General features: G+C 44.0%; 5 protein-coding genes across 8 annotated transcripts; 1 reads left to right on the forward strand and 4 right to left on the reverse strand.

Moving 5' to 3' along the window:
* Positions 1-2,529: 2,529 nt before the first annotated feature.
* Positions 2,530-4,459, reverse strand: LOC117902653 (phospholipase A2 group XV-like). 2 transcript variants are annotated; one of them, XM_034814181.1, is made up of 5 exons: positions 4,175-4,459; positions 3,933-4,116; positions 3,498-3,869; positions 2,910-3,432; positions 2,530-2,850 (listed from the first exon to the last, which is right to left on the reverse strand). In XM_034814181.1, the coding sequence occupies exons 2-5, from the start codon at positions 4,093-4,095 to the stop codon at positions 2,628-2,630; spliced, it is 1,281 nt and encodes a 426-aa protein (XP_034670072.1). In that variant the 5' UTR covers positions 4,096-4,116; positions 4,175-4,459; the 3' UTR covers positions 2,530-2,627. The 2 variants fall into 2 exon arrangements, with proteins under 2 accessions (XP_034670072.1, XP_034670070.1); XM_034814179.1 differs by having other exon boundaries at positions 3,933-4,458.
* Positions 4,460-5,012: 553 nt separating this feature from the next.
* Positions 5,013-7,227, forward strand: LOC117902700 (cell division cycle protein 23 homolog). The gene is made up of 3 exons (XM_034814246.1): positions 5,013-5,979; positions 6,047-6,648; positions 6,707-7,227. Exons 1-3 carry the CDS (start codon positions 5,013-5,015, stop codon positions 7,157-7,159), a joined length of 2,022 nt encoding a protein of 673 aa, XP_034670137.1. The 3' UTR covers positions 7,160-7,227.
* Positions 7,167-10,594, reverse strand: LOC117902701 (ATP-binding cassette sub-family G member 4). 2 transcript variants are annotated; one of them, XM_034814248.1, is made up of 8 exons: positions 10,402-10,594; positions 9,404-9,570; positions 9,218-9,344; positions 8,964-9,153; positions 8,513-8,897; positions 8,327-8,449; positions 8,054-8,184; positions 7,167-7,995 (listed from the first exon to the last, which is right to left on the reverse strand). In XM_034814248.1, exons 2-8 carry the CDS (start codon positions 9,513-9,515, stop codon positions 7,222-7,224), a joined length of 1,842 nt encoding a protein of 613 aa, XP_034670139.1. In that variant the 5' UTR covers positions 9,516-9,570; positions 10,402-10,594; the 3' UTR covers positions 7,167-7,221. The 2 variants fall into 2 exon arrangements, with proteins under 2 accessions (XP_034670139.1, XP_034670138.1); XM_034814247.1 differs by having other exon boundaries at positions 8,054-8,187.
* Positions 10,595-10,912: 318 nt separating this feature from the next.
* On the reverse strand, positions 10,913-19,240 carry LOC117902699 (ATP-binding cassette sub-family G member 1). Its single transcript, XM_034814245.1, has 8 exons — positions 19,096-19,240; positions 16,968-17,637; positions 13,469-13,586; positions 13,061-13,396; positions 12,763-13,001; positions 12,557-12,703; positions 11,979-12,491; positions 10,913-11,914 (listed from the first exon to the last, which is right to left on the reverse strand). The coding sequence occupies exons 2-8, from the start codon at positions 17,425-17,427 to the stop codon at positions 11,313-11,315; spliced, it is 2,415 nt and encodes an 804-aa protein (XP_034670136.1). The 5' UTR covers positions 17,428-17,637; positions 19,096-19,240; the 3' UTR covers positions 10,913-11,312.
* Positions 19,241-19,824: 584 nt separating this feature from the next.
* Positions 19,825-22,224, reverse strand: LOC117902703 (actin-related protein 6-like). Of its 2 annotated transcripts, none has more exons than XM_034814249.1 (2): positions 22,172-22,224; positions 19,825-21,299 (listed from the first exon to the last, which is right to left on the reverse strand). In XM_034814249.1, exon 2 carries the CDS (start codon positions 21,085-21,087, stop codon positions 19,891-19,893), a length of 1,197 nt encoding a protein of 398 aa, XP_034670140.1. In that variant the 5' UTR covers positions 21,088-21,299; positions 22,172-22,224; the 3' UTR covers positions 19,825-19,890. The 2 variants fall into 2 exon arrangements, with proteins under 2 accessions (XP_034670140.1, XP_034670141.1); XM_034814250.1 differs by having other exon boundaries at positions 22,147-22,222.
* Between the last annotated feature and the right edge of the window lie 260 nt (positions 22,225-22,484).

A 22,484-nucleotide genomic window follows, 5' to 3' on the forward strand; every position in this document is an offset into this window, starting at 1 on the left:
TTGGATAAAATTAGAGCCACAAAGGAAAGAATTATTACCTTAACATAGCCCTAGATATCTAAACTAATTACAAATGTGTAGCGCAAACGCATGTAGGCAAAGCAAAGCAAAGCAGAGCCAACAGAGCTAAGATGGATGATAATATTGTTATGCAATAAGTAGTCTCGGCCAGCCGAAGCACCAATCAGGGTTCCTTTCGGGATGGAATGGGATGGGATGGTAGAAGATGGTAGAAGAATGGTAATGGATGGCAGGTCTATTGATCTGGCCTTGGATGATCCTTGGAAGGAACTATATTAGCAATATATTCATGGCAATTCAATTGTATTAACGACATTGATAAATCTGATGTGTAAGCAAAATAGTGAATGCATGTAGGAGCCTAGTTAAATGGTTAATGAAGATGATGAGAGAGCAACTCAATTCGATCAAATTGAAATGAATACTAAACGTAGTTAAGCGATTAAGTAGTAAATTATCCAATTGTAAATAGGATTTAATTTACACTTTCTTTGAGTTTTGATTTTTGGTTTTGGTTTGTTGAATGTTTTTTGGATTCGATTCGGATAAAATTCAGTTTTCTCATTACAAATATAAACAATTTATTAGAATCAAGATTTAAAACACACACAAACACAGACACACACACACACACGAAAAAGCTTTAATTAATTTAATTACAAGACGAAAGAAAAAGAAAACCAAAAGGAATGTAATGTAAGAATAATCAATTTTGATATCATTCCCATTGATAGCGAATTTCCATTGTAGATACCTATTGAGCAGCGATAATTAATTATTTCATTAATTAATTAGCTAAACATGTCAGCTATGTCGTCAATGTCAACGCCTATTGTGAGTTCTAAATATTCGCATCTGATAAAACAATAACGAAGCATAAGTAGATATAAATCCAACAAAATAAAATGCAAATAAAAATACCAAACAGAAGCGAACAGGAACTACGAACCGAACACCACGTACATACATAAATACATACATTACATAACATTGCATACATAATCCACGACAGAACCACAAACACACAACTCGAATACAAAAGCTTTTATAAAACTATTTAACAACAAAAATATATTATATATATATGTACTATGGAAAATAATAATCCTGCCAAGTAACATTCGAATACCTGCTTGAAGAAGATACACCCGCTTTTGCTAAGAAAAACGAAAAAAAAACAAATAACAGAGATTTAATAAACAAAAAACAGAGAAAGAAAGGAAAAAAAACTAAAATAAAAATTAAATATGAGAGAAACGAGAGAAAAGAAAGAGTGCATACATATGTACGGCAAATACGATTTTTATACTTTCGATATAATGATTTTTTATACTAAACGTAAAACTCTTTGAACGAGAGAACGCAGAACTTTTGAACTCGAAGCTGAGAATTGTTTGGGGTATGGTATTGATTTTGAGATCGCATTGATTTGAGTCAAACAAATGTACGTCATACCTTTAGCTACATATAATAGTATATATGGTATATACATATGTAAACCCTAACTGCAACTATGGAACGAGAGCACAAATTTTGTTGAACAAAGACAAACACCCAAAATCAAATACTAACAAAAACATTTTTTAAATGCAACTCTCAACAGACTCACAACAGAGACACACTTTACAACACTGACACACGCAGGAACATAAAATCAAATATATACCAAAATACTTAACGGTGTATGTATATATTTAGACAAAATCAGTAAAAGTAAAGGACACCCGCACAAATTGATCACCTAACGAAATATAAAAAGAAGAATAAAATAATATACGAGTAATATGCTTTGCAAGCCCCCAGAGGAGAGAGCGAGAGCCCAGCCCGCAGGCAGCCACAATTTCAACGGAAAATGTCCACACTTTAGCATAAAAAGCTCAGCGGTTTTTGTATGAGAAGGAGACAATTTGTAAATATACATGCATATTTCTTGATTTTATCTAAAAGCCACGTGTAGGACACGCAAATCATTCAAAAAAACTTTAGTTTTCTCCTAAACGCAAGGGAACCAGCTTCCCCCCTTTGAGCACATGCTGTCCGCGGACACTTTTCTCAAGTACCCGACCCAGAAGCGTGCATAAGTGCATAGAGCATACCTTAAATGGATATATACCAAGAGTAAACAACAATGTCAACTACAATAAATTAGCAAAGGTGGAGGGGAAAGTGAGAGAATTAAATACTAGTGCAATAAAAACAAATTATTCGGTACGATTAAATGGAAAAAATATGTACATCTAAGTAAACGCTTTGTAAAATACATATAAACAAATGATCTATTAAAAATGAACATGAAAAACAATAAAAAACTAAGCCAGAAATGAAATGAAATGAAAAAACGATGAACACTAATGAGTAATAAAGAGCGTTATACATTGACATTAACATTAACACGTGATTCGATATCTCATCTTATAAGCATACATCAATAAGATAACAATAAAGAATAAATTAAAGAAAATGCAAGTTGCAGGACTCGTTGCGGGAGGGATGGAGAGCGAACAACTCTTTTCGACTTTGTGCTACTTAAGCAATCACATTTATTTAACATTAAAATTGGCATTAATTTGTTCGTAACTTTGAAACACTTCAACTTCACTGTCTGACTACGGCTGCGAAATGACAGTGCGAACGTATTGGAGAACATCTTCATGTGATAGAATCTTCATGTGGTCCACTCCTTGCAGTGCCAGTGTCGATATGGGTGAGCTCGTGTAGCCCGACCAGTAGTTGCACGCACGTAGGGAGCGTTGGTTTACAGTGCCATCACCTGCGCCCATCACTAGCTTGGGCGTTTCTCCAGCAATATCGTTCTTTTTGTACTGCAATCTGTTGAATATAAAATTGTTTTAGAATTCTTTAAAAATCTGCTGCCAGAGACAGCGTACCTCTCCACTGTGTCTATGCCATCGCCGTAGAGGCAGTGCAGCTCCACATCGGGTGGACTAAAGTTTTGTGTATAGCGCAACGTGTCCTTGCGCATTTCCCAGCCCGTCATGTAGTCAATGTCGTTGAAGAACTCCTTGAGCTGTGCCATTGTATAGTTTCGAGAGGGTGTCGAGGCCAGCACATCCGAAGGCTTCCAGAACAAGGGCGATGGCAACAGCCAGGCTGACGATGGATGTGTAATCTGCTCAGCCCTCAGGATCTTGGCACTCAGAGCGAACGAGTCCAGATCATCGCCCATGGCAAAGACTTTTACCGCCTTTATGCTGCCAGCCCAAGCGCCGGCCAAACTTATTTGCCGTCTCACATATTTATTCTTCCACTCCAGCGTCTGTTGCTGCAGGAAAACAAGTGTCATGGGACTGCCCATGCTGTGCGATATGAAGGTGACGGCTGACTGGTTGTTCGCCTCATAGGTCTCCTCGACAAGCTGCTTCAGGTCGATGAAGAATTGTTTGTTCTCATCTGCAGAGATGTTTTCAGTTGTTTAACAAAGTGCACTTGGAGTTTGCATACAAAAATTAACTCACTTGGTGCTTTGCGGAAGTCGTAGGGTGCTCCGTGTATGTTCAAATTCCGCACATAGCCCATGTTCACGAGCACGTTAGCGATGTCCTTGAAATACGCTCCAGCACTGTTCTTCGTCGGATCGATCCACTCCACCACCTCGGGATTGCCCCAGCCAGGTATGCGGATCTCCACACCCGGGGTGTTGTGCGTCGTTCGTGTGGCCTTGTCGTAGTACAGCTTGACATTGTCTATCCAGCAGTACACCATGGGCACCACCAGCTGCTCCAGATCGAGCCAGAGATTGAACCAGTCGTGGGTCTTCTCGCACACGAAGTAGGGAGCACTCGACTTGTTCAAGCGCGCGTCGAGCTGGGAGCCGCCATCGCCAGGCACTACAAGACACCGAAGAGAAGGTCAGCCTTGGTCATCCTTGGGCAGAAAATCAATAAACTCACCAAATATTACTGGAGACATTTTGGGCTCTGGCGGTGGCGTTGGTGGCGGCGGTGGCAAGTTCTGCTTGTGCTTCCTGGTAAAAGGCCAGGGCCAAGAGCATTCCGCCGTTTCCAAAAGGATGGCCAGGAACAGCACCAGGAAGATTCCCGAAGTGAGTCTCATGGTGCGATGGTTCTTGTGCGTTGCAGAGTTTGCGGCGATTGCTGACTGTCCAATCGAAAAATCGCGCCACTGACTCGTTCACAGATAAAGGTCTTAGCAAGTAAACAACATCAGTCGGTAATAAATGAATCAGCCAATAACGATCCGCAGTTATAATTCATTTAAATATTGTTGTTTGTTTGCGCAGTTTCAAGTTTCACATAAACAGGAGAGGGAAAGAGAGGGAATTCGGGCAACAAAGAAGTGCTGACCTTTCACACTGGCCGTGATGCGTGTGCAGGGGAGCTTTGGTTATTTGATTCTCTTCCTCGATGACACTGGACTGCGCGTTTGTATGACAATATAATATTATTAAACAAAGAGACAGTTTTTAATAATATTTGTTGTTGTTCCTTATCGTTAAATTCTATTTTTCTTTTTGTAATGGAATTACTGCACACTGAACGAATAGGTGCAGTGATGTTATTTTAGCTTATTTCGGGCTAAGTCTAGCCTTTTTTTTGGCTGAAACCGGTTGACAAGCAACAAATTGTCAACGTTTTATGCTATTTTTGTTGACATTACAACAAAAAGAAGTCTTGAAAACTAGCCAACCTTGTGGATACCTGATTGATAAATCGGATCAAATTATTGTTGTTGCGCGGAGACTCCTAACTAGTTGGTAATGTCAAATAGAAGATCAATATCGAGTAATATGTTTTAAGACTACGATATATTTACAGTACATTTTTAAAAGGTATTTTGTGGTATATTCGATAGCTCGATAGCTCGTTATTGCACCGCACTCATCACTACGGCCACCTAAATTTTTAAATTTTGTTTACTAAATTACTATAAAAAGAGTTTAGCGACTTGTGGTTCATCCAATTCGCTATAGCGATTAAATACAAAAATCAAAACAAAACACACAAGTTAAAATGCAGGATTTCTTTAGCGTGCTGTTGCCGGATGTCAAAAAGGAGTTGCGGCGCGGGATTATCGAGTGCTCCAAGCGAGGGCTGCTGCACAGCACCAAGTGGCTGGCCGAGATGCACCATGGGCTGAATGATGTACAAATTGATAACGAGGCGCCCGATGACGACCACACATTCAGCCAGTGCCAGCTGGAGGGCATAGCTCCTGCGGAGTACAGTGACTACTTCCTGGCCAAAAGCTACTACGATGTGCGCGAGTACGAGCGGGCAGCACATGCCGTGAGGAACTGCGAGTCGAGTGTGCCGCGCTTTCTGCACTTTTACTCGACCTATTTGGCGCGTGAGAAGCGACGCCTGGACTCCACAACCGATCAGGCGAATCTCAATGAGCCAAACCAGATGCGTGACCTGGCCGATCTGCTCGCGACACTGAGAGCGGAGTACGGCAAGAGCCGCCTGGATGGATACGGAATTTATCTCTATGGCGTGGTGCTGAAGGCCCTCAATCTGAACCAAGCAGCTGAGCAAATGCTGGTCCATGCCATTCGTCTGGTGCCCATGCTATGGAGTGCCTACCTGGAGCTCTCCCCGCTGATAATGGAGAAGAAAAAGCTGCTCGGCCTGCAGCTTGGCGGCCACTGGATGCGACACTTTTTCATGGCTCACACCTACCTCGAGTTGTACCTCAACGATGATGGCCTGAAGATCTACGAGGATCTGCAGACTTCGGGCTTTGGCAAGAGCATTTATTTGATTGCACAAATGGCGCTGGTCTATCACAATAAGCGGGATGTGGACAAGGCCATCGAGCTGTATCAGGCACTGCTGGAGAGCGATCCCTACCGACTGGACAACGTGGATACTTACTCAAATTTGCTGTTTGTCAAAGAAATGAAAACCGAAATGGCACAGCTGGCACACAAGGCTGTCAGCATAAATAAATACAGACCGGAGACGTGCTGTGTGATAGGTAAGAGCATCTCGGACGCATCACATTGAAGTTATCCATTCATAATCCATCCATAACCATTCCCCAGGCAACTACTACAGCATACGCTGCGACCATCAGGTGGCCATTTCCTACTTTCAGCGCGCTTTGAAGCTGAATCCCAAGTACCTCGCTGCCTGGACACTGATGGGGCACGAGTTTATGGAACTGAAAAACACAAATGCTGCGATACAAAGCTACCGCAAAGCGGTGGAAGTAAACAAGCGCGACTATCGGGCATGGTATGGCCTGGGGCAGGCCTATGAGATCATTAAAATGCATTACTACAGCTTGTACTACTTCAAAATCGCCCATCAACTACGCCCCTATGACTCCCGCATGCTGGTTGCCTTGGGCGAGACGTACGAGAAGCTGGACAAGTGTGAGAACGCTGTGAAGTGCTACTGGAAGGCCATCGACGTTGGCGACATCGAGGGCATAGCCATGTACAAGCTGGCCAGTCTGCACGAGAAGCTGGGCGACCACGAGACGGCGGTCCATTGCTACATCATGTACTGCGAGGATGAGCGGGCAGCCACAGACAAGCAGAGTCTGTACCAAGGCTTCATGACGCTTGCGAACTACTACGAGAAGAAAGGAGACTACGAAAGGGCAGCCTACTATGCGTACAAGTGCTTGGACTCTGATGAGGTGGGTAGAGCCCTTAAAGTGGGAACAATACGAATAATTTCAACTGTTTGCCTTTCAGCGTAAAACGGAGGCCAAGGCGCTGCTGAAGACAATCGACTTGAGGCGCAGTGCCGAGTGGCAAAAGAAGTCCAAGACTCCGTCTGCAGTGGCCACTGCCGAGACGAGCTCCGAGGAAGAGGAGGAGGAGGATATGGAATGGGAGCTGCCAGATATGCGTGTACGCGTGCCCTTCACCTCCATAGCAACAACAACCACCTCCACGACGGCTACGGCTGCTTCAAGCAGCTTACGTGCGGGCCGAGCTCTGTCGGAGGGTATGCGTCGATCGCAATCCAACCGTGCAAGCCTGACCTCAGCAGCGAGCAGCAGTACCACCACAACGACAGCCACTGTGACCACACCGACGGTTGGGGAGACGCCTGGAACGTCGAACCTTGCAGCCAATCCCACCGAGCGGCCACCCTCGGATGATGCCAGTTCCATGGACATATCCAGTGTGTCTATTGATTAGGTACCAGCTCCTGTAGAAATACTTTATTTACATGAATTACATTGAAAAATCCAAGAAAATTGTCACCTCAGTGCACGCCTTATGCAAACGTTTAGAGTCACATAAAATGAAAGCAAAAGCAGCAGGACATACACCGCCAGCACAGCGAGATCCCAGCCGAACTCATCGCCACCCATGGCAAAGTCTGTGAGAAATTGATCTGCTGTTCTGTAGTAGCAAAATGTCGCATGGCAGTCCAGTTCGCCGCGGCCATAGCCATAGATGGCTCGCAGCAGACCCTCGAATATGTAGCGAAAGAAGGAGACATCGCAGATGGGACGCAGGAACCAGGAGAGCTCATTCAAGCGAATGAAGAACCCAGAGAAGAGGAGAAACGGAATCGTACAGCTGGGCACCAGGAAGATGGCCAGCTGCATAGGGAACAGCGTGCCGGCCACCACGCCTATGAAGTGGCCAATAAAGGCGGTCATCAGGCAGATGGCCCAGCTCATGGCAAAGCGATTGAACTCCGGCGGCTGGCCAGTCATGAAGTAGCTGATGCTGATGAACATTGTGGGGCAGGTGAGCTGCAGGGGTAGATCCGCCAGCACTTTGGATATGTAGTAGGCTCGCAGGGAGTACCAGCCGTTGTAGTATTCCCTGATAAACACCGCAGAGTCCTGCAGGCACAGCAGGATCGAGGGCATGGCATTGCCCGTGAACACAAAGAGAATGATGAAGAACAGACAAGAGACATTGGACACAATTTTGGCGGCATCGCTGCCTATTTGCCAGTACACAACGCCAAGCAGCAGACCGATCACCACATGCATAATAAGTCGCAGCTGGACGGCAAACTGCGTGGAGAAGAAAGGGTTAATTGATGTAAATACAGAGAGATTGATGTGCACCCACCATATCCCTGGACATGGACCGCAGATGCCGCCGCAGCAGCACTCGCAGCTGGAAGCAGAAGCCAACCTGCTCCTTGACCCTCAGCTGGCTCTGATCCAGCCAGGCAGCTTGTTGTGGCATCTCAATGAGCGCTGCTGAAATGGAAGATAGCCAGGCAAAAAAGTGCAACAGGTAGAGCAGTGGAAAGGACAGAGAAAGTGGGGCAGAAAGTGTGCAATGTGGAGGGGTCTGTTTAAGACATGCTTAGCTTCCGGTATACCCTGTGCCACTTACCCTCCTCAGCCACATTGAGCTTCTCGAAGTTGGTGCCGTTGCTGTGGCAATGCCTGCCTTTATTCTGAGAGATCAGCGTATCGCAACGCTGCGTGGTGGAGGACTCGCTGCACACTTCCAGCACTGTGGCCAGAGACTTGAGTTAGATTTCCCAATAGAGAATTGTAATCTATAAGTTAACGTTACCAAAGTCTCCTGGATTATAGTACTGTGGACAGGTGAAGCCAGCACCTTCAAAACTGTCCAGCATATGTCGCTGCTCGCCGGCGTACAAAACCTCGCCATGAGCCAGAACCAGAACATCGTCGAACAGTTGCATCAAACGCGAGCCTGGCTGGTGCACCACGCACACCACAATTCTGCCATCATGGGCGAGCCGTTGCAGGTGACAAATCACCTGATAGCTGGCCACACAATCCAAGCCACTGGTGGGCTCATCGAAGAACATGATGGGCGGATTCGTAACGAGCTCAATGCCAATGGACAGCCGCTTGTGCTCACCGCCTGAGATGTTGCCCACTAAAGTCTTTCGGCAGGACTGCAGCTGCAGTATGTCTATGATGTCATCTATCTAGGGAGTATTTTTGATGAACGTAATTAGCAGGGAGTCTGCCTGTCGATCTTTGCTTCTACTAACAATCTTTTGCTTCTCCTGCGCGGCTGTTGCACTGGGCGTCTTCAGGTCTACCGATACCCACAGGGTTTCCTCGACAGTCAGCAGATTCAGCATTACAAAGTCTTGGGGAATGTAGGCCGACATTTTTCTGAATGCCATCAGATCTCTGGGCCGACCATTCAATAGAAACTGCCCCGAAACTCCTCTAATTCTGTTGGATTAATCATGATTGTGCTCAGTCAGCTGCAGCTGGATTGTTTAATTGGTTTACTCACTTGAAACCCGCCAAAGCATTGAGCAATGTGGATTTACCAGCACCTGATGGACCCAGAATGGCCGTCAGTCTGCCAGATTTGAAGCTGCCGCATGCCTCGTTCAGTATCTGCGTGCAGCCATTTGTGGCTAATGAAAGAGACACCAAATTGTGATGAGTGGATAGATGCTTGATGGCTGCAACTTACCACTCTTCAGGTTGTAGCTAACTTGGCTGAAATGCAGCTCCAATGCCTGCTGTCTGGCGTGGGCCAAGCCATTTGTCTGCCCTGCGCCAACATTGTCGTCGTTATCGGGCATTGTACGCCAGCTGCTCTTTATTTATGATCGATGCGATCCAGTTACTCATGGAATTCTGTATAGAATGCAAAAGTTTGTTTAGAGAGATTGCAAGCTCAACAAACCACCAAAACTGAGCATCCGTCTGCTTGTATCAACTCTTATTGAGTGAAAAGTTATTTTTTTTAAATTCCGTTGCCTGTGAGCTTCGGTAGATAACATAACGACTGCGACGCTCATGGGTAGGGAATTATGGATAATCTTATCGCCCGAGTTTGATTTAATCAAGGTCGTCCAACCCGGCTAGACCTGTTGCCCAGGAACCAGACTGAGCCTCGCCTGCAATTGGATCTGCAGCAGTGTTCTAGGCTTAAGTTTGTGGATCTTGTGGATCGTGTGGATCTTGTGGATTAGCTGTTGGCTAATCGGAATGCATGCTCACTGGTGGCAGCCACTGCATTGACACACTTGCACTATCAGCGAAAAAGTATTTACCCTTCGTGAAACGAATAATTATTCCCTTTGTCGCTATCATACATAAAAAGCCCGGCAACATGCGAGTAACCCGGGTGTTACAATTAATTGGGTAATTGATACAATTTGTCCAACAAGAAACAAAGACCGCTAAATTTGTGAGTGTGTGTGTGTGTCCAGATCAAACTGCGTAATATACAAAATGAAAATTGCACTTGGGAACGGATCGGAACTTTTTAGCTGTGCATAAGCAGTGCCAGCAACTGCTTATCAGTGAATACTTTCGTGCAAGGCAATGAGCTATTCCCATTGCTCTTATGCATTTCCACACAAAATATTTGCAGCGTTTGCAGTTGGTCATTAAAACTGGTTTTTGCTCATTGGCCCAAAAGGTTTTCCCAACGGATGCAAATTTGTGTACTTATAGACATACGGTGTAAGCATTTAAACACCTCCAGGTTTGCACTTTTATTGCTTTTGGATATGGTCATGGAAGCTTAAGTAAACAAATCAACTTCGTATCACTATTTGCTGTGCCCCGTAAGCATCAGCTTCAGTCAATTAAGTTTCCCGAGAGAGAGACGCGACGCACTCCCGATGGCCAGCGGGCGAACTTTTCATTGAAATTCAAAACACAGCACAACTCGCAACGTTTTTTCGATGACTTTCAGTTGGCATTTTGACCACTGTGCAACGCGGGTTTTTGCCGTCAGGTGCCGCCGTGACAAATGCATCTTTGTGTAGTTGCTATGTAGCAGCATTAATTCAGAGCTGATATTAGCTAAATCGGACTCAGTCGTATATTTGCAACTGCCGATCTAGCGGATAAATTTCAAACTTGAAATCTCGCTAAATTTGAACTAAAAATCTCTAAATTAAACAATTTATTTAATTAATTTAGAGATTATAAAAGCTTTCCCTTTTATGTAAATTCAAACAGTAGTAAATTCAAAATCATTACATTTTTTCAGAAAGTATTTTAATAAGGTCTGAAAATCAGACTCACATTAAAACTAGTCAATAAATCGTTCATTAATACAATACAAAAATACAATTGTGTGTACACTATGTATGTATGTATGTCATAAAAATTGTATACGTATATACAGACAGTATTGATCTCTGTGATGTATATTTGTATGGGCATGGGTGTATGGGAGGAGGTGGCGTTATTTTCAGTAAAATGTATCACGATTTCCTTACGATCTACTCTAGACTTCTTCAATCTTTGGCACAAAAGTTCCTTTCAAATAAACGCTTCAAAAGAAACCATAAATTTAAATCCAGCTTCAATCTGTCATCGGAATGTGGCAGGAGGAGTTTTCCATTCTCTTCTGCAAGCTCTCATCTAAACAGTCGGAGTCGAAACGACATAATGTAGAAGGCAATGATGCGGAGGAAGATCAACAGGCAGAGTAGAAATATTATGGCTAACTCGTAGTTGGCCTCGGCCATGTCCAAGTTCTTGAGTATATATTTGGGACGCGTCAGATGGCAGTACATCTCCTGGCAGTCGAGACGCTCTCGACCATACCCGAAAATGGCCATCATAGCTCCATCAAGACTGTATTTAAGAAACGATATGTCAAACATCCAGCGCATATAGCTGGGAGCATCCTTCTCCATCAAGAAGAAGCCGCTGAACTGAAGAAACGGGCAAATGAAGAACGGTCCCAGAATGGAGCCCAATTTCAGGCTCAACGCAGCGCCCACCGCCAGTCCAATGCTCTGGGCCACCAGAGCTGTGAGGAACACAACCAGGAAGAACAGACCAAACCTCCACAACTCCATGGGCTGATGGGTCATCAGATATGTGGGCACTATGAACAATGCGCTGCATATGATCTGTATGGGCAGATCAGCCACAGTAATGGCCACGTAGTAGGCACGCAGGGAGTACCAGCGGTTAAAGTGTTCCCTGGAAACAATCGGGAACTCCAAGGGAACTAGAAATTATAAAAGAATTAGTACAAAAGTTTACACAATAAATTGGCATGGGTGGGGCCTTACATTTTACGAGTATTCCGGAGAAGGCGCAGTACATGATAAACATAATCGTGTAGAACACATAACGAAAGATGTTCAGCGTGTGTGCGGCATCATTGCCGATTCCGAAATACAAAGTTCCTATCAGCAGGCCGGTAATCAGGTGTATCCCAAACCGCATCGTGGTTAACGAACTGTCCCGCCAAATGAGCAGAAAGGCTCTGAGCAGCAGTATGCTGAGCTGTCGATAGAAGGGCGTCGCATAGATATTATCACGGTTGCATAGATGACTTGGATCTAGCTCTAGCGCTGGCTTCGTCTTCTTTTTGTTTTTCTTTGGCTTTGACTTGCTGCCGACATCGCCGCTGCCAATGCCCGGGGCCGTTTGGCCATCCCAGACCCGCGAGGAGAGCTCCTTTATAGGCGTCAGCGGCCTAAAGCTGTGCGACTGTTGGTGCTGGTAGTGTGCGGGAATGCCAGAGGTTGCCATTATAGATGCTGTGACGGGTGTGATCAGTCCAGCTGCCATTAGTTGATCTGAAATACAGTAAAGAGATTTAGTGAAGAGCTGTTTCCTTATAGATTTTATTGAATATTCTTACCAACTTTTTTCATGGCCGCCAATTGAGCAACGCGTGCGGTTTTGTTCTGTCTGTAGTCCTCATTTCGTCCATTGTCTATGAGCGCCACAAGCTTGTCCACCTGATTCTCATCTTCCGTATCATAGTCATGCGTTGCTATCTCCATTACTAAAAGAGATTACACTGATTAGGCTTAAACTTATAATACAATGGGACAGGAGTGTTACAGTAGTCCGCTGGATTGTAATACTCCGGGCAATGCATATTGAGGGCACCCAGGAAGGGCAGGAGGTTCTGTGAGCCGCCCGCGTAGATGCACTTTCCCTCGGCAATGGCATACAGATAGTCGAACATGGCAAAGGTCAGCGCTGTCGGCTGGTGTATGGTACAGATGACAGTGCGTCCCTCGATGGCTAGTTTCTTCAGCAGATTAATCAGCTGATTGGAGGTAAAGCTGTCCAAGCCGCTGCAAAGTTAATTCCGCTGGATTATGGTGTCTGATTTGAGGTCTGTTATCCAACTTACGTGGTTGGTTCGTCTAGTATTAGCACAGGTGGATTGTTCACTAGCTCTAAAGCAATAGCCAGACGCTTCTTTTGTCCTCCGCTCAGCTGGCCTGTCCTTGTGTGTCGATTCTCATACATCCCAATGGCCTCCAGAATGCTCTTCACTCGCTCTCGCTTCTCGCCATCCGTCATGTGTGTGCCAATCTTGAGGTTTGCCGCAAAATGCATGGCCTCCTTCACACTTAGAAAGGCCTGCAGACTCGTGTCCTGCCTGATGAACGCCACATTTTGCTTGAACGCCTTCAGGTCCCTGCGGTTGCCATTGATGCGAAAGTCTCCCGTGTAGCCAAATGTGCTAGAGTGGGGATAGAAAACGTATACTGATGAGCATGGATGCAAGGAAGGTTAAGGTGCGGGGTTACATTACGTGTAGCCTGAGAGTACGTTAAGCAGCGAGCTCTTGCCAGCACCAGAGGGTCCAATGATGGCACTCAGCTCACCAGACTTAAAGTAACCCGTCGGACCCACGAGTACGTCTTTGGTTTCTGCAAGCAAATGAGAATCAATGTTAATTCATTAATTATGTATTATGTATGTATATTCCCTGAGTTCCATATAATCAATAGGGGCAAGAACAACCAAGAAATTAGGAGCGAGATTAGTGCTTATGATACAGCTGCGCCCCAGAATCTCTCTCGTCTCTGTTCTCCCACTGATAAGCGCAGCGAATCTCATTCATTTACGCCTTCAAGGTGCTGGCTAATCGCCTTTTGCATGCGTTTCATGGTGTTTCCATTTGGCTTATGGGAATTTAAGTTCAATTGTCGAGTAGTGGATCATATCGGGATCCGCATTGGCAGGCTGCCACATAGGGCAGACTACATTGTAGTCGACTTAATCTACCGATTAGCCATGGCTACTGGCCAATTTAGATTCCAGGGGTCTGGTGGGGATACTTATCAATCAATTTCTCGTCAAATCTTATCGCAACACTTCCACGAGTATGACTAAAAGTCGTTTTATTTCTTCGCTGTTATGGGCGCTTGGCCAGATGGTAAGCCAATAGCCAACCATGGAACAGGTGTCCCGCAGCCACATTTATTGCAATCCCCCACACTGCGCTCGAACTGACTTATTCTTATCGGTGTCATGCGGCTGGCCTTGTACTTGGTAATGCATTTTCCAATTGGGATTGGGATTATGGGCATATGACAGACACAAAGCAGTGAATTAGTTCGTCAACTATGTAAGTGTGCACACAGTGCGGTTCGGAAGTATAAGGTAGTTCAAGGTTTAAGGTTTATCCGCTGTCACGATGAATGAGCAACAAATAATCGTGGCTATTGATTGAAAGTCTGTAATGTGCAAGGAGAACCTTTGGCCTCTTCTTCCTCAAAACTTAGCAGCCATAAAAAATATAAATTATATATGCTATGTGGGTTGTTTGTTAATTAATTTGAACCATCTTCTTGTGCATTAGACTTGTATTTGTTGAATTAGATAAATTATAGCTACTGAGGGTCTCTTTCTTGTCGAGTGAGAACAGATTTAAAAGAGAATTTCAGCAAGCATGAGTAATTGTCACGCTCTTGTAATCATAAATGCTTCAAATGCCCCCGTCCCTGTCTCAAATTTTGAAATTAAGTCGCACAGCAAATCTTCCAAAGCAATCTAAAATCTTTCCTCTAGATCACGCAAACTTCAAACAGTGCAGCGGAAGCCTCAGCTGTCCACGTCAATTCAATGTTGGATTCAAAATCTGCTTTGTAAGTGCGAATGTAAAGCTATATTTTTGATGGAATATAATAAAATCATAGAAAGGGAAAGCTTGGAAAATGCACACACACACAGACAGACACACAGAGAACGACGACAATGACGACACGACACTGAAAACTAGAATCAAATCCATTTAATGGATCTCAAGTGATATCAATTAAAACGTTTGCGCCTTTTTCATGTAGCTTAGAATACTGTTTTATCGGTAGGTCAACAGATCCTCCCAAGTCATTTGGTCAAGCTGATCTCTAATGTTTCCATCAAGTGCGTGCAAGTCATTGTGTCGTACTTCCGTTTTCGACATTGCGTTACGTATTACATACGTATGTATTTACATATGTGTTCATGTATGTAAAACACATCTCCAACATGTGTCGAAAAGTTTAAACAGCAATCGCTTGAAGCTTGAAACAATTTTTACGTTACCAAACCTATTGACTTATTTTCGCACGCTTTTTCTATTAATTAATGTGAATAAAATTAATAGTAGTGTACATATGTACATACATACATATTTTGAAGCATTCATTATCAATTCCCACAGCTGTTGGCTAGGTGATTAAAAAAATCTATAGATATGGAATACGAGCAACATTGTACCTCAAATGTTTCAAATGTTGTCGGATAGGTAGGGGAATACAGTTGTTCTAAATGGCCTCGGTCAAAGTTTTCTGGTTGATTAGAGTGGAGAAGTCAGGGAATAAAAAGAGCCCGAGTATATGTGATTTGTTTGGTAACACCTCAAAGGGTATTTTATGAAGAGTTCTAGTTGGATTCATATTATATCTCGTTTACAATTTCAAGGCTCGAGCAACCTTCAACGAAATACCATGCATATCTACATACACGCAGACATACAAACATACAACATACAACATGTACAACGTATAATCAGGGTTTGTCGCGTGTCATAATTCGTATTAGGACACCAATGAAATGAGTCAACCCATGAGTCATTTGGGAGTTTATTGCCTGCGGGTCTACCTGTATCACTTAAATGTCCATTAAAGAACATTTATCTATCGAAACTGCACACGAATGATTCATTCGAACGAGTTCACATAACTATTCAAATCGCTGTCCGCTTAGTTGTTTGAGCACCAAAAAGATAAGCGCAAACATTTATTGTATGCAGTACGTAAAAACGATATCTACTATGTTGTAAGCGTCAGTTCCTATCGTTACTGGGAACTGAGGGACTGTCAATGGTATACAAATAAGACATTTACACCCAGAGAACTTATGCAAATACATAAAAGTTCTACACACTATACATGCGTACATATGTACATATGTATGTACATATTTCTCAATTATAATAGTAACCTCCATATTTGGCCCTGACCATGTAAGTAATTGAAAACTATACTTCCTTTATTTCTGCAAGCATTTTGTTTAATTGAATTTAAAAAGCTCTTTGAACTCTCGTGATTCGCTCAATCAGTAACTTGTCAATACATGTACATATGATGACTGCTGCTGAATACAGATGTACATATGTATGCATGTACATATGTATGTATTGTGTTGTAAGCACTGATTGAGCCTCCCAAGTAGATTCATTGAAATTAACCGCTGGTTCTTCGTACCTGTCTTAAGCATACATATGTACATATGTATGTATGTACATACACATGTATACGGTTTGTGTTCCTATTTCAAATTCCAAGTATGAGGAAGGCCTACAACCTAATTTTCGTCTCGTGCAAAAGTACAAAATAACTGTCTGTCCATCTGTTCAAGGCTGTTTAGGTCACACTTTAAAAATTGATGAGCCGAGACTCTCGGAAATTGCATTTTATTGCCAGGTGATGGTTCAGATAATTATAACTTAATTCGGAGTTTTATGATGTCTAAATGAACACGCTTTTAACAGTCCATAGAAAAAAGCTCTCTACACATTATACATTGTACATATGTATGTACATATTTACATATATTCAAATTGTCGACGAATAATTATAACTTCTAACAATGCGTAACTGCGGCTTGGCAATCAAATATATGTAGATATTTACATGTAAACGTACGAGTATGTACATATGTATGTATGTATCTATAACCTTGGGGATGTCCCTCTTGATTGTATCAAGAGTAATTCGAAATAAAGCACAGAATGAATCCTCTATGATCGATTATCCGCTTACCCCTCTTGAAGACACCAAACTTGGTGCTGTAGCGAACGTTCTCAAAGCCCATATTGATCTTCTTGATGGCTTTATACTGCTCGTGCGGGAATATGGACCCGCTCGTGCTGCTGCTGCTGCGATGGCTGGTACTGCTGGCGGGAGAAGCAGCCGATATTGAGGCAGGCGTCGCACCCAGAGGCGTGCCGTAGATGGATGGGCCCCCGTCCGACAGAGCACTGTTCTCGGTCTCGGCCAGCGGCGCATCGTGGGACTGGGGCGGGGCAGCAGCTGTGGGTCGAATGTGCAGCGTCAGATGTGGGGGACGCTTGGAGGCCAACTTCTTGGCGGGCACAGGGGTCGTTGGACGGGATGGTGCTGTCAGGTTTGAGTCGGAGCGCGAGTTGAGGTTGCTTAGCCGGATGACGTCAGAACCTGTTACATTCGGGGAGACGGCACTGGCCAAGCTCCAGCTGGACATGGTTTCAACGGTGTGTGTATGTGTGTGTGTGAGGAGTATGTGGTATCACTTTTGATCTTTGGGCCTTCCCAACCTTCACATTAACGGTACTAAGGTTCACTTTTACTTCTCAAATTTTTAATTCACTTGCAGCCTAATTCGTGCTGTTAAACATTTTTGTTGTTTTCACTTAAATTCCCTTTTCGTTTTTGCTTCTCGTCTCGCATAGGCCTGTATTCGGGAGCGGCGTCAACAATTAAAATAAGTTAGATTTCAGCGTCGCGGTTGTGTTTGCGTGTGTGCGTGTTGTGTTGAGTTCTCATTTGAATTTTAATTTCGCTCTTTAACTGGGTCTGTGTGTGTGAGTGAGTTCATTCGCTTATTGAAATGGGGAATGGGAACAGAGTGGGGAGCAGACATCTCATATAATAAAAAGTCGAACAAGAGAATAATACATATGTATGTATGATGTCGGGGGCGGAGGTTGTTTCTTGTTGCTAATCAGACCATGCCCCAAACAAACCAGAACATCCACTGTGAGGGTAGTTGAGAGCTACAAAAACGCATGCATATGTACATACATACATATGTATGTATGTATGTTTGCATGTATTTTTCTTCTTATATTTCTTCTGTTTATATCTATTTCACTGTCTCTCTCTTTGCTACACGTGTTGCTTTGCCCAGACAGCTGTCCCACATGGAGAGCGAAAGAGGGAGATACATAGACAAATCTACTTGCTCTCTTGTGGTATAACGCTAATGGTGACAGTTGAATGCCCTGCAAGTACACCACTCTAATAAAAGTTTTCCGCTTTTAATGCTAGAACAAATTTATATACTCTTCAAAATAAAATTATAATCGTTCAATTCATTAACAGCACTTGGGGCGCGTCTGAAAATTTCTTCACATTCGCAATGTATTGGTCGCGTCACAAAGATTTTCACAAAGTAAATATGCCTCAGATTTTTGTTTTGTTTTGTAGCGTACGCCGAATGCACTTAAAACCTCATTTTTAATGCAAATTCATATATGTATGTATGTATGTACATATATGTGTACACATCTAGAACCGCGTTGTTCTCTCTCGCCTTTGTTTCGACTCAGCTCATCTTCTCCTGGGACGCGAGTACAATTACAGCACGAATATTAATTAATTGATTAATTACACATAGCTTTTGTTAAAGTCTTAGCTTATACGCGCACATTCGTTAATAGTTTTAACATATGTACATTTGTTTCCAAAAGCAAAACGATCGAGCCTACAAAGGCCAGCTGATATTTCTTTCGGTGTATGAGTGTTGGCCTATCCATCGTCTTATTTTCCCCTTTGCCTGCTCCAACGTTCGCGATTTATAGTGCTTTTGTGGGTTCCGTTCCTCCTACTAAGTAGTTAGTATGTAGTTCTCAAGTGTCAGGGTCTAACGCTCCCCTCTCCGTTGTTTGCGGCTTATCAACACATGTGATAATAGGAGTGGGGAGCGCTCCGTGGAAAGGGGTTGTCTGAGGGGACAAAGGCTAAGTCAAAACCCTCAACTCAATGTAAACCACAAAATATTTTGTTCGATTGACGAAAGGTATACTGATTAGCTCTATATGTAATAGCTGCTCTTGATAAGAGCGCATAGAGCTGCAAACACAAACACACACCCGCACTGCACATTGCAAAAATTAACGGTTGAGCATACCGCGCGTAATTATATGTACATACATACATGCATACATGCATATGTATGTATGTCTCTTTAGAACACAACAAACGAAAATAGGAAAACGCGCGTTGGGTTGGACCGCAGGCACGAAATGTTTTTTTCCAACTGAATTGTGAATCCAATTGTGGGGTGCCGCGAAAGAAAACTGAAAAATATGAACGCTTGACTAACTGATATATTCTCACTTTTCAGATAGGCGCGAGAGAGAGAGCGCGCGCCAGAAGAGCATAATGTTATCAGCAGCTGTCTGCCATTCCACTCCCTTTTGGGTTTGGTAATGATTCTTGCCACTGCTCACAGTGGTGGGCTGTGTGCATTGTGCTCAATGCATTTCGCTGTTATTGCTCTCTTGCTGCTGCCACCCTCAGAGGGTGGCCTGTAACGACTCCTTTGTGCCACGGACCACTTACAATCGGACTTCCTTTGTATTCAAAGCCCAGAAAACAAAGGCAGGCTAAAACTAGTCAAACCAGTTTCCCTGATGACTACTGTTGTGCCATGAAAAGCCATTACAAAAGTACACGCCCAAATGGTAGGATATGAACGGATATATACATATTACCACAAAATCGGCTAAAAGTTTATAAAGCGAAACGTTACGGTTATAGAATGTTTTTGTGTAATTTGAATTAAATCGCTTAAATGGCATCACAACAATCTGGCAGCACTGCATATCGTTTCGATAGCGATCTTAGGTTTATTTTAAAAAATAATAAGGGTGCTCACGTAAATACATTTGGTGGGTTCGCATTTTTTGATAAAAAACCCCGTTCACCGCCGGTTTATCCCATGGACGCCAAATTCCTCGTACTCGTCGCGCGTGTAGACTAATTCTTCGAAATTGGCACTCTTGGCCACCTTCCTGCCGCCGTACCAGGCATAGCGGACTGGATCCTTGGGGCAGATGTACGACACCTCCAGATCGTGGGGCACCAGGGCGCGCAGATCCTTCTTGAGTCGAGGCAGGAAGCCGGGAAACTGAGCACTGCCGCCCACAATCAGAATGTTGAGCAAGAGCTCGCGATGGGCCCGCCAGGGACAGGCCTTGAGGCAATCGACCACCGCCTCCGGTATGCCCACCTGTTTGATGCCAATGTTCGAAGGATTGAAGAGCAGCTCGGGCACGGTGAATCGTTCGTTGCAGAGCGGCACCGTCTGCATTGTTTCCTCGTCCATGCGTGGCTGTCCCGGTATCCGGACATAGCCACGCTTGTTAGTCGTAAAGTCGGGCAGGACATAGTCGACGGCCACCTCCTTGCGCTTCTGCTCGCACTGATGCACCCGCATGGCCTCCTTGAAGTCCTCGGCCACAAAGCAGACATCCTCCTTGATCTGGTTCACCACGTGGCTCTCGTCCATCATGTTCAGCTGCCTGTAGGAGATGAGTTCCTTCAGGTGATTAGTCAGCGCCTTGCCACCCAAGTCTATGCGACGAATGCCCTCGAGCACGCGCCTGCCCAGCACAAACGGCACAATGTGGGTGAAGCTGTAGCCCACATCAATGATAATGCAGTTGAGGGTCTGCATCGTGATGCGCTCCTTGCTGTCGGCGACATAGTTAAAGGCCGCCAGATCGGCTGCCGTCGTCTTATATACACCGGCCACATCAAATTGCTCGAAGAGCATCTCCAGCATTGCCTCCTGCACGCTGGGAAAGTTCATCTGCGGTTCCGTTATGACTATGCTCCGATTGTTTAGGCTGCATCCGATGCCCTCCTTGCTGAAGATGTAGTCCCACACCGTCTTCTGGTTCTCCCAGTTCAGCAGGTAGCCACGCTGAAAGGCCAGGATGTAGAACAGGGCCGAGGTATCGAGGCAGTCTTCGATTTGATTACCCACAAACGCCCGCCGTCGCTCGCTCTTGGCTTTCATAATGCAATTTGGGACAACTCGCGGCTCCTCCTGGTTGGCCAAGCCCACCTTGGCTGTGTATGCTCCATTGTCAAGCACAACAACTGCGCTAGCCATATCTTGTTATGGACGTCTTTCCACAGTAGCCGATAGCCTACAGGGCTGGAGAAGAAGAGCAGACAGCGGCCTCTGGTGTGGATCCTGGGAGGCTGGAAAAGGGTTGCAAGGTGGCAAGGAGGAGGAGAGAAGGAAACGTGGCCGTGGAGGTAAGATTGCGACAGGCAGTTTCCGGGAAGAAGGGAGATAGACCAGGGAAGTCGCAGGCAACACTAAAAAAAAAAGATAAAAAAAAAGAATTAAAATAAAAAAATAAAGAAGAGAAGAGCCCACTACACCAAGGGACGACAACGAGGCGACGGCGGCTCAGCGGATTCCAGGCAAGGAGCCGACAGCTGGGTCAGCGCCAAGACTGGCCCGGCCGGAGCATCTCTGGAGGAGCACGGCAGGGAGCTGCAACTAGCGCGAACGGAGGCCACATCCATGGGAGGACCCCTGCACACCACACCGCATCATCGCACACCCCGTACACACACATTATACACATCGTATACATCATACACAGCCCCATCACATATTCACACACCATACCCATTCTTTCTCTTCAACCTCCTCCGCACTTCATATATTTATTCCCGGAAACAATTATCACTTTACTCTTAGCCCACATACATCTATTTTTTTGGATGCAATATTCCATACACAACTCATATCACATATGCTTTCTCAGACTGAACAGTCCACAGCACATGAATTAAAATAAAATACAATTTAACAATTTAATTTAAAAACACCTAGTGTTCGTTCGGCAAACAACTCTTTTTTGAGTTCAAAATTTTCAGTAACTTTTTTATAATATTCAACACAAAACTGAAGTACCTGGTCAATGCGGACTCATCTCTGCGACCAACCAATTTCGCAGTAGCGATTAAATATCAAAAAAAAAAAAAAAAATAAAATAAAATAAAAGAAAAACAACAACATGAAGTATTTTAGGATAGTTTTTTTGTTCATTTTGTTAGGTCCTGTTTCGTTAATCTATGTAAGCGGAGTCTACTCCCCCCCCGCCCCCGAACGACACACCACTTTCTAATTTATACACATGCAATAACTACTAACAAGAGCTCTTTTAGTTTAAGTTAACCATTTAAATTTGCATTTCAATTACAGCCGGTTTGTTTACATTAATTTGGGGATGCCACCTCGGGCAAAAAAATAGAATCCGTCAGTATTTTTCTTTGAATGTCAGTATTTTTTTGTTAGTATTTATTTATTCCGCAAGGTAAAAGTCTGTCAAGGTGAAAATGTTTTAGGAATTAAGTAAATTTATAAGATGAAAGGAATAATTAATTATATATGAAGAATTGAAAAGAAAATGAAAATGGAGTAGAAGTCCTTAGTTTGGGTGGGACGAGAGTGAACCAAAGGTTTTGTAATGGGAGCGCTCAACAGGTAGA

This window comes from Drosophila subobscura, chromosome U (assembly GCF_008121235.1).
Source record: "Drosophila subobscura isolate 14011-0131.10 chromosome U, UCBerk_Dsub_1.0, whole genome shotgun sequence".
NCBI lineage: Eukaryota > Metazoa > Arthropoda > Insecta > Diptera > Drosophilidae > Drosophila > Drosophila subobscura.

Bases quoted from the DNA above. Each gene is read 5' to 3' on its own strand.
- LOC117902703 (XM_034814249.1), bottom strand. From the start codon at position 21,087: ATGGCTAGCGCAGTTGTTGTGCTTGACAATGGAGCATACACAGCCAAG.
- LOC117902700 (XM_034814246.1), top strand. From the start codon at position 5,013: ATGCAGGATTTCTTTAGCGTGCTGTTGCCGGATGTCAAAAAGGAGTTG. The intron at 5,980-6,046 runs GTAAGAGCATCT...ACCATTCCCCAG, and splicing joins GGAGACGTGCTGTGTGATAG to GCAACTACTACAGCATACGC. The intron at 6,649-6,706 runs GTGGGTAGAGCC...TTTGCCTTTCAG, and splicing joins AGTGCTTGGACTCTGATGAG to CGTAAAACGGAGGCCAAGGC.
- LOC117902653 (XM_034814181.1), bottom strand. From the start codon at position 4,095: ATGAGACTCACTTCGGGAATCTTCCTGGTGCTGTTCCTGGCCATCCTT. The intron at 3,870-3,932 runs GTGAGTTTATTG...GGTGTCTTGTAG, and splicing joins AATGTCTCCAGTAATATTTG to TGCCTGGCGATGGCGGCTCC. The intron at 2,851-2,909 runs GTACGCTGTCTC...TATATTCAACAG, and splicing joins GGCATAGACACAGTGGAGAG to ATTGCAGTACAAAAAGAACG.
- LOC117902699 (XM_034814245.1), bottom strand. From the start codon at position 17,427: ATGTCCAGCTGGAGCTTGGCCAGTGCCGTCTCCCCGAATGTAACAGGT. The intron at 13,002-13,060 runs GTAAGTTGGATA...TTAACTTTGCAG, and splicing joins ATACTAGACGAACCAACCAC to CGGCTTGGACAGCTTTACCT. The intron at 12,492-12,556 runs GTAAGAATATTC...ACTGTATTTCAG, and splicing joins GGCGGCCATGAAAAAAGTTG to ATCAACTAATGGCAGCTGGA.
- LOC117902701 (XM_034814247.1), bottom strand. From the start codon at position 9,515: ATGCCCGATAACGACGACAATGTTGGCGCAGGGCAGACAAATGGCTTG. The intron at 9,154-9,217 runs GTGAGTAAACCA...TTAATCCAACAG, and splicing joins AATGCTTTGGCGGGTTTCAA to AATTAGAGGAGTTTCGGGGC. The intron at 8,188-8,326 runs GTAAGTGGCACA...CTTCCATTTCAG, and splicing joins GCTCAATGTGGCTGAGGAGG to CAGCGCTCATTGAGATGCCA.